The following is a 14,157-nucleotide window of genomic DNA, read 5'->3' on the forward strand; positions in this document are numbered from 1 at the left end:
CAGCTGCTCCCTCCCTCCCGCCCGCGCCCAGCCCAGCCCAGCCCAGCCCGTGCCATAAACCCGCCTGGACTCGCTCGCGGCATGCAGGGGACACAGCGGGCTCCGGCAGCGCCCGGGCTGCCGGGGGGGGCCGGCCAGCCGGGCCTCCGGGGTCGACCAGCCCCCCGCCACTAGCCGCCCCCCGGCCAGCGACCCCGGGCGGCGCCCGCCTCTCCATGTGACAACCCGACCCCCAGCCGCCATGGAGCTGTCCGAGGTGCGGTGCCTGAGCGACAGCCAGGAGCTCTACACCATCAACAGGACCCCCCCGGGCAGCGGGCGCGCCAGACCCCAGCGCCTGCTGTGGCAGACGGCCGTGCGCCACATCACCGAGCAGCGCTTCATCCAGGAGCAGAGCAGCAGCAGCGGGGGCAGCAGCAGCGGCGGCGGGGGCAGAGCCCTGGGCTCGCAGGACTCCTGCTGCCCCAACCACCAACCCCTGCGGCGCCAGTCCCAGCGCCACAACAACGGGGGCACCAAAGTCTTCCCGGAGCGCAGCAGCAGCAGCGGGGACCTGGGCTTCCTGCACCTCGACTGCGCCCCCAGCAACTCCGACTTCTTCCTCAGCTGGGGCTACACCTACCGCGGGGTCATCTTCCCCACGCTGCGCAACTCCTTCAGGTCCCGGGACCTGGAGCGCCTCTACCAGCGCTACTTCCTGGGCCAGAGGCGCAAGTCCGAGGTGGTCATGAACATCCTGGACGTGCTGACCAAGCTGACCTTGCTGCTCCTCCACCTGACCCTGGCCTCGGCCCCCATGGACCCCATCAAGGGCATCTTGCTGGGCTTCTTCACCGGCATCGAGGTGGTCATCTGTGCCTTAGTGGTGGTCAGGAAGGACACGACCTCCTACACCTACCTGCAGTACAGCGGGGTGGTGACGTGGGTGGCCATGGCCACTCAGATCCTGGCCGCCGGCCTGGGCTGTGGCCTCCTGGGTGATGGGATTGGCTACGTGCTCTTCACCCTCTTTGCCACCTACAGCATGCTTCCGCTACCCCTCACCTGGGCCATCCTGGCGGGGCTGGTGACCTCCCTCCTGCAGCTCGTCATGCAGCTGGTAATCCCTAGGCTGGCAGTGACTTCCATCAACCAGGTACCTTCTAACAAACGGGGCAGCCAGCCTGCATTTCTGCCCCAGGATGTGTCTGCAAGGGTGGGGTGTTTAATAGCTGTGTGTCACTGGGAGGAGGAGGACAAAGAAGAAGAAAGATTGATCACAGTAGGGAAGCCCCCTGGGAGAGGGAGCATGGGCTGGGTGAAGTGCATGCATGGAGGCAGGGGGCAGGTGGAGGTGGATTGGAGTTCTCTGATCTCTAGCAAAACATTCCACTTCCTTTGTGTCTTTTGGTTTCCTTGCTCTTAAAATTCTGTCCAAGCATGTTGGGTGTGTGGAGTGTGTTGAGATGCTGGTGTGGAAATTGTTATTGAAATATGTGAAATGTTACTAAATATTTTCTTTTTGCAAGACTATGAGCTTGACCATACTGGGTCAGACGAAAGGATCCTCTAGCCCAGTGTCCTGTCCTTCCACAGTTGCCAGGGTCAGGTGTGTCAAAGGGAATAAATAGAACAGGGCAGTTATTGAATGATCCATGCTGTGTTGTCTATGTCTTGCTTCTGGCAGTCAGAGGCTAGGGACAACCAGAAATTTTTGAGAAATAGCCATCGATAGACCTATCCTTCATGAAGTTACCTAATTCTTTTTTATACCTTGTTGTAGTTTTGGTCTTCACAACATCTCAGGCTAGAGAGTTCTGCACAGTGTCTTTTTCATAAAAAAAAAAAAAGAGGAGCCAGTACTTAGCCAGCTCCCCACCCTTTACCACTGGCCAATCCCATAACTTTATCTGCCAAGGTGCCGGTACTCAGTACCGAAAAGTACCGGCACAAAAAAAGCACTGGTTCTGCAGATTGACTGTGCTTTGTGTGAAGAAGGGCTTCTTTTGTTTTGAACCAGCTGGCTATTAATTTAATTGGGTTACCCCCCTGGTTCTTTCACTACATGAAAGAGAAAACATTTCCTTATTTACTTTCTCTACTTCGTTCACAATTTTATAGATCTCTATCATACCCCTCCTTAGCATCTGCTTTTCCAAGCTATAAAATTAATCACTTTACACTGATAGAGTGAAAAACCTGAGGGTCAGAGCTGAAGCTCATGGAAATAATGGAAAGACCTCCATTGATTATGGAGTCCCAGCTTGACAAGGTCCTGGCTGGGAAGGCTTAGTTGGGGTTGATCCTGCTTGAAGCAGGGGACTGGACTAGATGACCGCCTGAGGTCCCTTCCAGCCCCATGATTCTATGATTCCCTCCTATGATTTCAAAGGGCATTGGACCCAGTTTTTAGGCAGCCATCCAATCACCCCAAAACTGTGTTGCTGGTCAAGGTGGATCTTCTTGGGTCAAATAAAATTATATTGGACACTTCGAAGGAATCACTTAGGACAGGGAGTTTATTTCCTGCTGGAGACTGTGTGTGCATGTGCATGCTTCATGGTTTTCTTGCTGTCAGACTCTTTGTGGGACAAGCTCGGGCATGAATGGGGACTTGGTACTCAAAATACTAATTGCGTAGGGGCTGGAGGGAAGGATAGAGAGAGTAAATTTTGGATTAATATTGCTTTACACAGCCGTAGGCCCTTTCATCCTGCATCTCAAAGTCACTTTATAAATTCCCGTGTCCCAAAATCACTTGATAAACACTGATGGATTAAAATCTGCAACATCCCTGTCTTCCTGGGAAATAGGATGTTTTGCTAAGCTTTAGTCCTCCCACTTACTGGGCAGCAATGCAGAACCCAGTCATTTAGATGTTCCTTTTCCTCCCTTCTAGAATGTCATGGTTCTGAGCTCCCAGTATTTCACATCAATTTATGGTGTGAACATGACTGATAGGAATGGACAAGGAAGGCAAGGGATGAGTTAATCTCAACCAGTGGAAGGCGCAAAAATTGTGTCATTTTTCTGATATGTATCTATCCTCATTTGTGTCTTCTGCTGTTGTTGCCACGTGACTACAAGAGAGATGCAAGTAGAAATCGTGCACATTCTTACACTAAGAGTTTTGACTACATTAATTTCCTAGCAATCCAATGTCACAAACTGGTCTCATGCTGCCACTTGATTCTGCTGGTATCCTTTCTTACTATAGCAATTCAATTACATTTACCTTATGGTCACTGTATGCACTTTTAGGAGTTTTGCTTTATTTCTGATTACACTCATTTACTGTAAGAGCTGGTATGATTGGCTGCCTTTGCTTGTTAATGTCTGGGTTCTTTATGATTCAGATAGGGGATGAACAATGTGTCTTACTCAGCATCAGTTTTTAGAGAATCGGAAATAGTGTGCTGTAATGTGGAGCCTTTGCTCCATAAAATTAACCATGTTAAAGAAAAATGTACTTATAACAGTCAAAGTCATTTTCCAAGTCAGTTTTGAAAAAATTCCATCTCAGTCCAGTGTCAGTTGCAGAAAAGGACTTTCATCATCTATGACTAATACTGTATAATCTGCTTCACTTATTTCAATGCATTTAGCTAGTCTTTTTTTGGGAGAAGGAAGGAGGGTCATTCACAACATAGACATTTCTTGGCACTGATTATCTCTTCTATTTAACAATATATTAACAACATATAGTCGCTTGCATGAATGAAAGCTCTTGAACCATGAAAAAAGGAATACTACTAGTTAGATGATTATCTTTATGAAATAAAGATATAGAACCAGTTAATAGGTTGCACAGAGTGTTCAATGGACTGGTGTTGTTTTACACTTTAACAGACCCAGTTATTTAAATGATCAAATTATAAATTGCTCCAGCACTTTTTTCTCCACCAGAATATTTGATTTGATCTGCTCCTTTCCCAGCTTGCCAGGGGAAAGGATATTAACATTTATGTGACATTTTGCATTCTTTTTTCTTCCCTTTTTCTTTCCTCCACCTTTGCATTAAGCATTCTCCTGATTAAGGGAATAAAGACTCCTCTAAGAATAACTCTCCCTATGCTTCAATTAATTTTTTCAGAGTCTATACAGTGCACACTAGTTAATTTTTTTTGATCTTGGATTAAAGTGGAGGGGTAGAATGGTGAGTAAAGCCAGCAGCTGGCAGGCGCTCTCCTCTGGCCTTTGGTGCTGAACATTCTTTGCCTTTTTATTTTTGTATGTAAAACATTTTCATTTGGCTCCCTCTTGTGGTCTCTTGTTCTGTCCAATAGCGGCTTCTCTCATCACCCAGATTCATTTGGTATTCCATAAGCTTTTATTTGGCCAGCCCAAATGATGGGCATGATCCTGCAAGGTGCTTAGAAACTCCTGCAAGGTCCTGAGCACCCTCAACTCCTGTGAGCTAAGTGTGTTCAGAATCTCATACAGAACTGCATTCAACATCTATCCGACAAGGCTTATTTTTAAGGATAAGTTTTTTGTTACTGCACTAAGATGCAATCAGGTACTGCACTTAGACAATGAATTGTAATTCAAATCACATTATTTGTCTTGTGCACTGGATTGATTTCTTGCATGGTAAAGTGTAGGAACAGGAAACCATCAAACAACATATATTGTGTAGGGGCAGCACTTTACAGAAGTGTAGTGATGTGATAGTTGCCTTATCATGTAGTTTAGAATACCTATTAACTGCTGTTCTTAACATGGCCAGAATGCACTAAGATCTATACAATCACATGGGAACATATAGCCCAAATGGTTATTTGGCACTCTTAGAGCCATTTCCCCCTTTGAAATCATTTTAAAACCGTTAATGATATGAGCCCCAAAACACTGTCAATATTATTTTATAGATAGATGCAGATAGCTTAAATGACTTGCCCAGGGTAATAATTAAATCTGTAGGAGAATTAAGATATTCTAATCTTCCAGCTAAAACTCTCCTCTTTTATTATGTTGTTTATTTTACGTACGCTGTAAATATAAGATTCAGTGACCTGTGTATGTCTAATTACGTAAACTCTTTCATATCCGGCAGCCCCGGGATCGGGAGGTTCCTAGGTATGCAAATATTCTGGATAACAGAGAGATATACCTAGGAATGCATAACACAAAAAGAAAAAAAAAGATTAGATATTAAGAAACAAACAAAAATGTATGCAGAGTGCTTTATTTACCAACAACAGTAGCGTTGTACACTGCAAACTTATATTGTATTTGCTGTATATATTTGTATTTACTTTCACTATACTGTACTTATAGAAAACATAACTTACATTTACTTACAGTTAAAATGACAGTTATTTGAGAGTTCTGGATGATAGAATGCTGGATAGGAAAGAATTTATTGTAGTAGTAAGGAGAGTGAGATAATAAAAGCTAAAATAAAAAAGGTATTACCTCACCCATGTTGCTTCTCTAATAATGTTAGGAAAGCTCTAATAATTTAACCATCTGGATATACAGGAGGGTGTATCATTACCTACATTAGACCAGCTACATGAATTAAAATATGCAAGCAATGCTGGAAGAGCCCAAGGATGCAATTCTGAATTTTCTATAAATAGGAGTTTTTCTGCTGACTTCAATGGGCATTTAATGCAGAGAAAATATCGTGAACAGTATTCAGTATAATATTGTGAGATATAGTCTGTCCAGTTCATTAGCTTATCCAGTAGTATCCATGTGGATAATGGGTCTCATTCATTTCTTGCATTGGTGGAGATCAGCAGTAACTCCATCAAAATTAATGACGTTACAAAGGTGTCAGAGGGGAGTCAAGTACCATGTGTCCTGTTTTCTCTTTAGCCTAATTAATTTAAATGGCTATAACAAAATTTATTCTTTTTATTTGCTCTGATGCAGCTGAAAGTCTTCAGTAATGTTGAACACAGGGCACATACAGCATGTCTTTGGGGGTATCTGTGGTTTTTGCGAAAGAAGGCACACACATTTTAATGCATATAAATATTACCCACAGTGCATCATTTTCTCTAGTTATGATTTACATGGGATTATGTGAATTTCCCAATGCCATTTTTCCAAATATTATTTAATCTGTGGTTTACTTATATTACTTTCAGGGAGAAAGTTGGAGGGGTGTGGCAAAGAGAGAGAGAAGTGAGATAAAGAAAACAAAATTAGATCTTCTTTGGCCCAATTCTGCTGTTTGCTTAGCATGTAGTGGAAGATTCTGAGATGCTCATCTCCCATTGACTTCCAGTTGGGAGTGTTGTGAAATGTATAAGCAATATTCAATACTTGCCAGAGTTAAAGCACAGAAGGAGGGTCTGATCCTGTAGTTCTGGGGTAGGCAAAGTGTTCACTCACTTACAATGGAATTTTCCCTGAGCAAGGACTGAAGAATCTGGTTCAAAGTCTTTACTCACTAAAAATATAACTCTCAAGTTTATGTGCTTTTTAAAAAAAATCAGTCAGCTACTGAGATGTGATGTTTTTACTGCAGACATTCCTATAAATGAATTTCCACCGAGTTTCTGTTTGTATTGTGTTTGCGATTGAGTTTTCCTTTATTGGATTATAAAGTATAGAGAGTAAATTGTCTGCTTCAGGAATATAGTGAAGAATAAACTGTTCGCTGCATTTATATTAAGATACAATACAGGCAGATGATGCTATCAGTGTTAATTCTGACAGGCTGAATTATGTAAGCCATGTACATAAACTGGATTTTTATGCTTAACTCTTAAACCATTGCTCACGTAAGTCCCACTGAAGTCAGTGAGCCTATCCATGTGAGAAATAGCTGCTGAAATTGATGGCTTGAAGGATCTAGTCCTAACTATGTACATTATACAGGGTTTTAAAAAGGAGTTAAGGAGCAGTACCGAGATTAGTTAGATCTGAAATGTGATCCTTCTATTAATAAACCTCTTTCCAGTGACTGTGCAGTTTTTTATATTTATATAGGCTGGGTTTTTTCAGGCATATTTCAGTGTTATTATAAAACCCTACAATAACAAACTACTATACACATGTCATGGGGCTAACAGGATTTCGTAAACACATTTACCTTCATTATTTCCATTATAGTAGATATCAATGTGGGAATACTAGTGTATCCTTTAAAATATTTTAGTCTAATAGTATTCTAAAGACCAATTTGTACATGAAAGTAAAAAAAAATTAAACTTTTTCACTCACTATCCCTAAATCTTCTTTCATAGTACAATGTACTGTCCAGCTTTACTGCCATTCTTACCTAGGGTGACTTCTAAACTGGTTGTATTTTTTTAGATTGGATTATGAACTTGTTTCTTTTTATAGCACAACGGATATCAGTGGGTCAAAGCATAATTAGATTAGCACTGGATATACTTTTCTCTGGAACAGCTGCAATAATGTGCCACACTAGACAAATGCGTTAGTCATATTTACAATTCGATGATGAATTCCATTTGGAGAGCTCATCAGTGAAGGAGTAAGAGGTCCATGTACGAAGCCTGCTTTTATCACTTGATCGTAAAATTTTGGAAAGCAGCCGAACTGGTACACTTGTCCTCCATGAAGGTTACTACAATCATTTTGATATACTATTGTCAAAACCGTTAAAATGGTGAAATTTTTTGCCCCATGAACAAAATATGGGGGTGTGCTGGTTTGGCTAAAATCGCAACATCCAATGAAGCAACACTTGCCAATGGGAATTGTGCACCTTGGAAGTAATTGAAAGTGAATGGATTGAGTGGTCTTGGTCCTTATTCATGGCCTGGAAGGAGAAATAGCTGCAGCTATTCAGCTGATACTTCCCCTTGTAAGCAACTGGGCAGAGAAGTGGGAGGGGGCAGTTTGGGGTCTGTTTGCATCACTACAAGATTAGTTGGCAAGGTGCTCGTTGGGGTAATCTGCTTTATGGAATAGGGTGAAACAACTTGTGTCCAGAGCAAGAGCAAATGGTTCTCTGAGTTGTTTGGTCCACTGCTGGTGGGAATACTGTACCTTCTACTACCACCCCCGTGACTCGCAGCACACATGAAAACAAACAGAAAAACAACAAAACAACAGTGAGGGGGAAGGGATAACTCAGTGGTTAGCCCATTGGCCTTGTAAACCAGGGTTGTGAGCTCAGTCCTTGAGGGGGCCTTTTCAAGGGTCTAGGGCAGGTTAGATTTAAAAAAAATAATCTGTCAGGGATGGTGATAGGTCCTGCTGTGAGTGTAGGGGACTGGACTCAATGACCTCTCAAGGTCCCTTCCAGTTCTGTAAGATAAGTCACTTCTTTGTACAGTGAATAGTTGAACATTTACAGCTAGATTCTCAGGCCAGTTACACTGGTATAAGCCAGGAATAAACATGATCAGTTTGGTGTGTAGGGCCAGAACCAGAGATATGGTAACACTCCAAATTCCCATCGATTTGCTGGTGTTCAGCACTGCTTGGAGCCATTCTAAAAGGGGTCTTGCTAGGCATTGAGTGGATGGAAGGCAGTTTGCATTAGGGGTCTGATCAAAGCCCTTTGAGGTTAACAGAAAGGCTCTCATTGACTTCAGTGAGCTTTGGGTCAGCATCTAGGACTGATCATTTATTTAAGAAAACTAGCACAGTTACACAGCACGTCTACAAAATGTCACAAGTACATTCCAGGTTAACGCACAGATTTCATACTTGGACACCTGCTCGTGCTGCCAAGTATTGTTTTGCTCTAATTTCAGTCACTTGTAATCAGTTATATCAATCTTCTCTTTGTAAACACCTGAATCTGTATTTGATGATGCTGGTGTGCTTCTGCCTAAACTACAACAGAGCAAAGGAAGATGCCAATACCATGTTACACAATGCAAATTGTAGAAAGACACTGCCAGCAGCTGACACAACAACTTTTCATCATGCAAGTTTTGTTTATAAGCAACTATTTTAAGAAGTCCTTGGATTTCATTTGCCAACTTCTCTGACTGCATAGTTTCACACAGCTAGCCCTGAAGGAAAGACTCAGACTGTAAGGCCAGAAGGGGCATCATGATGATCTGGTCTGATGTCCTGCACATCACAGGCCACAGACCAGCCCATAACCCCAGCTGAGTTACTAAATTCCTTTCATTCTTGACAAATCCATGCTGGCTATTGCTTATAACACTGTTATTCTCTAGGTGCTTACAGAATGATTGTTTAATAATTTAGACGAGGGCTGCTGTGTAGCTTAATTAACCACTACTGCAATGAGGCACTCTGAGGAACCACTGAAGCATTACAGTGCAGCAACAGCCATTTTATCAGAGTCTGCAAAAAACTACATCCCTTGTACATAACAAGGGTCTGGAGTTTTGTTTGTTTTCTCCTCCTGGTGCTCTCAATATTAATTCAATTCACATTTTTGACTTTTTTTTTTGAATTATGACTGAATAAAATGTGAACATGACTTTCCTGATTTGATCATTGTATCTACTGCAATTTTTGATTTTTAACCGATTTTTTCCTTTGTTGTAAAACTTCATGTGCCAAAATATGTTCTTTTCCTTAGATACCTTACACTGTTTCCAAAGGCACAGTCATATTCGAGTTAGAGGGTACAGTCCCAACCTACTAAATCAATGGGAGTTTCTAATAGGGAAAAGATTTCACTAAAAATTTGTTTTTATTATTTGTTTTTATTATTCAAAACAAGGGCGACACAGAGAGCCAACAGATGCCCTAGTTCATATTGTTTGAAGGGATCTGCACTACAGACACATTTCTATTCCCCTTTTTCTCCAATTTCTGCTGATTTACTTATGTGGTCAGTTCTCCAGTACAGGCACTGTCTCCTTGTTCTGTGTTTCTTCTCTGTTGAGCTATGACTGCGGCCTGGAGGCACAAATACATCATCATCATCAATAACCGTGGGCTCAGTGCCCGTTGGTGTCTGATGCCTCTCTCACTATTCCTTCCATTTTTCCCTGTCCAGTGCGGAGTGGCTTAGTTCCTGTAGACTGGCTCTGCACTAATCTACTATATCATCTATCCATTCTCTGTGGGGTCTGCCTCTCCTGTTCGAACCATCCATTATGCCGAATACTAGGGTCTTGATTTTTCATTTGTCATTCATTCTGCAAATATGCCCAAATAGTTGTAGCTTCTGTTTTAAAACCTTCTGCAGCAGGTTCTCTTTCCGCTGTATCTTCCTATAGAATTCCTCATTGGTGACCTTCTGCATCCATCCTATTCTTAGAATCTTCCCATAACAACACCTTTCGAACGCCAATATTCTTCTTTTCGAATCTGCACAAATACATACAGATAATTAATAATAATTTGGTAAATGTTCCTGAGACTAAGAGACACAGTGTGGAAAGATATTTATATAATACTGTCTGTCTTAAATGTGCAGCAAAGAGCTTAATTAAAGGAACAACAATTTGTTTTCCAATATCTGTTACTTAGACAAAGGAAAAAGATCTATATCTTGTGTGAAAGTGTTTCTAATGGATGCCAGTCTTAAGAATTTATATTTTTAATGTATTAATGTATATACAGATCCTTTGAGACGTCAAACCATTATAGAGATCATTCTAATATCTATTACACCAAATTTATTATGACAGACATTTGTGGTCTTGTATGGTGGGTATTTGTATCTAGTGCATATTCCAACTAAGGACTCAGAATCAGGATTTTTGGGTTCTGAATTTGCCACTGCCATGGTGTGTGACTTTGAAAAGTCTCTGTATCTCTGTTTATGCACATACCTATAAATGTGTCTTTCAGGTGCTATAAGGGTAAATAATTAATGTTTTCACAAAGTGCTTTGAGTATCTTATGCCAAAGGTGTCATGTAAATGCCAAGTCTTATTATTACTGTGTTGAGTACACAAAGTGATTCTCACTTCACTGTTACCTTTCATTCAAACATATTATGCTTCCAGAATAAAGAGCAGGAAGAACTACTCTCTATTTAGTGTCAACATTTGTTAAGATATACATGCAGACAGGGTGATTTTAGGAAAAAAAATGTTTAAATGTAACCTTGCTCCTTATAAAGAAAATCAGATTCCATAGTGTTGGATTTTCTCTTTTAGGGAGCTGGCACTATTTTATATCACAACAACTTTATACCCCTATGGCACTACAGGGAGTTAATTTAGAGCTAATTGCTTGTATGTCTGCTCATGGCTTTAAATGAGGATTGGTCCTTTCAAGTGCCAAGTTTACAATTTCTGAGATGAATCATCTGAAATTCAATTTAGGATGTTTTTCATCTCTTCTTTATTTCCCTATTTATAGGTTAACTCTGGGAAAATGCCCCTCCCTTTCAGAAAATAAGGTCTTAAATAAAATAAAAAATCAATCATTTCCATTAAAAATGGCATGGCATTGTCAAGAACACGGTTCAGAGATTTGTGAGAAATTGTCTGTTTAAAGCACCATTGCTTATGTCAGTTACGTGCCTTCTCTTTCCAACCGTAGTGTGAAGCAAGAGTAAGGTGGCATAGTTAAAACTAAAAATGCAAATCCTAACAGTTCCTACAGGAATGTTAACTGGGCTATATTGCCCACATGTAGTATTTTCTGTTCACCTTTTTCTTGTTAAAGACTCAAGACTTCAATCACTTAAAGTCAATGGTAAAACTCCCGTTGGCTTTGAAGCCGCAGTATTGGAACAATAGTTGTATTGTACAAAGAACTAAATGCAACCAAAAAAGCAGAGTAATGCTACCTTTTTCATATTATTCCAGTGTAAATACAGGTTGAACCTCTCTAGTCTGGTTCTCTCTTGTCTGGCAGCATCCACAATCTGGTGGGATTTTAGTTAGCCAGATGACCTCTTATCATGGGTGTGGCAAAGTTTCATGCAGTCCCATGAAGTTTGTTTACAGCCACTAGTCCTGGCTCTCAGTGTTCTGTGCTGTTCTTTAGCTGTAATTTACTCTTCAGTGTCTTCTAAGAGCACAGTGACAGATGGAAGTGTTGGTAGTGCTGCTAGACAGCATTGACCTCCGGAGGTTCAGCAAATTCTCAGCACCAGTCAGGTCCCGGACTAGAGAGGCTCAACCTGTACAACTTCTAAGTTGTTAATGTGGTAGGGATTTGTTGTGGTGTTAAAATGAAATGGTTGCAAGCTCTTTCTTATAAACCACCCCAGTAGCCACCTCAGAGCAGCATCCTCTGTGCCTGTCAAGCTGAAAAAGAGCAGGTGTGAATTTATCATTCCCTGCCTGTGTGATGCCACAAAGTGGATGGGACTTCAATCATGTTCTTAGAAATATTCACATGCTCACTGAGCATGTTCAGAATTGATTTTCTTCAGTTTACTTACAGCTTTCTTCTCTGCCAGAAATGCACTTGTCTCTCTATCATTAACAAATATGTATACATATATTTTCAAACTTCTTCCATAATTTTATTTTGCTAGTGCTCTATAAATTTGCCTCCACTAAGAGTGCAACCTTGCTTTCAGCTTCTATGTTTGGCTGTGATGGCAACCTAAGAAATTTTAAAGTGGGGTTCTCCTCTGAAAAGTAACTCCATAGAAATAGCTTTAGGGGTTCCCTGCTTAGTGCCTGTTTATAAATTTCCACTTAATGGGCCAGATCAGTGGGTTATTTTATGTATTTATGGACTGGGGCCATCATGAACAGTAAAGTGACTGCCATTTCAATAAACTCAGTCTGAGATCTGAAAGTGAAGTTGAGTCCTTTCCTTTCCACTCATCTCTAGTAATAAAGAGACCACAGGTGAAATTATGTCTTGGTTAGTAGCTGTCTAACCTTGTAGCCTTCAGTGGATTTCCACATGTGGAAATAAATGGCACTTATTAAACAATGTTGTTGGTGACACACAAGGAGCAAAACCCCCTGCCTTCACTGTCTTAGTTTTTTTTTTCTTTCTTTTTTGCCCTGCAGTGATTACAGAAGTAAAAATATGTAAAAACATTTGGTCACTAAGCTTAGAAGATTTGATCCCTGAAAACAAGGAAAGAAGGAAGGAAGGAAGAAAGGAACCTGCTGAGTAAGAAAATGTTACATAAATAAGGTGGATGAGGAAATATCTTTTATTGGATCACCATGTATTGGAGAGAGAGACCCTGGGACCCTGTTCTGGGATCTTCATGGGGTCCTAGAACTCAGGTTCCAGCCTGAGTTGGAATAGCTCCACAACAATTTTACAGCCCTTCAGCCTGCCCCTCACCCACCAAGCCTGAGTCAGCTAACACAGGCCCACAACAGATGGTGTTTAATTGTAATGTAGACATACCTAGAGTGCCACAATTAAATAAGAGGTGAAACAGATTGTTTGGTGTAAGTAGTTAACACATGTTCTAAGGGACAACTAAAGGCAAAGTGACCCATTAATAATTACAAGTCATAACGCAAAAAGGAGGGGAAGGTGGGTTACAGACTGTTGTAATAAGCCATAAATGAAGCATCTGTATTAAGACCATGATTTTTGGAGCAAGCAATGTTGTGGATTTAAGCTCCCAGGACCATCTTTTGAAGGTGGTGTATACGATTCCGTTGAGGCTGAGATCTGAGAGCTCAGAAACAGAGTGAAAACAGTGCTTTTGTCTTTTATCATTTTCTCTGCATGGCTGTTATTGGGGTATTTAGTGCACTGGAAGAAGTATACCGCCTGTTGTAATAGCTGTGTAATAGACTTGGATTTTGGAAGGTGTGTTGGGGAGTAGGTGGGTATGGCTTTCCAGAGCAAAGGCAATGTCTCTGCAGGCTTTGCATGTAGGCACGCAGGCTTTGTATGTAGGCAGTTTTCAGTTTAAAGCCTTACATACAATTACATTTGGAAAAAGAGCTCCACAAATATGACATTGTGATGCTTCGTGTTTATTTAGTGCCTGTAACCTGTTTTTGTACAATTTTTATGTAACTAGAGAGAATGGATAAGTGCAGTGTAAAAATTGAGAATAAATCCATTAATTAATGACGACGCCACTTTTCTAATTACCATTGTTACAAATTCAGGATGGAATTTGGAAATGAAGCTGTAATTTTTCTGCCATCATGAGACTTGTGGAGTAAATTGAGCCAAATTGTATCATCAGCTTCCTTTAAAGAAGTCAGGAACATGCATGATCAGAGATCACGTATGCTAAATAAGTAGAGATAACTTTTACACAGATGCGTTTTTTATTACAAAATCACTTCAAGTTTTTCTTGTGCTGTTAATAAAAAATCCACCCAGTTCCAATGCTACCCAGCACTGCAAAACTCT

The 14,157-nt window shown here is 41.2% G+C and overlaps 1 protein-coding gene across 1 annotated transcript in view; it reads left to right on the forward strand.

The window, feature by feature from the left end:
- The first annotated feature begins 241 nt into the window (after window positions 1-241).
- Window positions 242-14,157, forward strand: part of ADCY8 (adenylate cyclase 8) — a 218,256-nt gene continuing 204,340 nt past the window's right edge. The window contains exon 1 of the mRNA XM_074985614.1: window positions 242-1,135. Coding sequence (XP_074841715.1) covers window positions 242-1,135 — 894 coding nt within the window. The remainder of the gene's footprint in view (window positions 1,136-14,157) is intronic.

This window comes from Carettochelys insculpta, chromosome 2 (genome assembly GCF_033958435.1).
Source record: "Carettochelys insculpta isolate YL-2023 chromosome 2, ASM3395843v1, whole genome shotgun sequence".
In the NCBI taxonomy this organism is placed as follows: Eukaryota; Metazoa; Chordata; order Testudines; family Carettochelyidae; genus Carettochelys; species Carettochelys insculpta.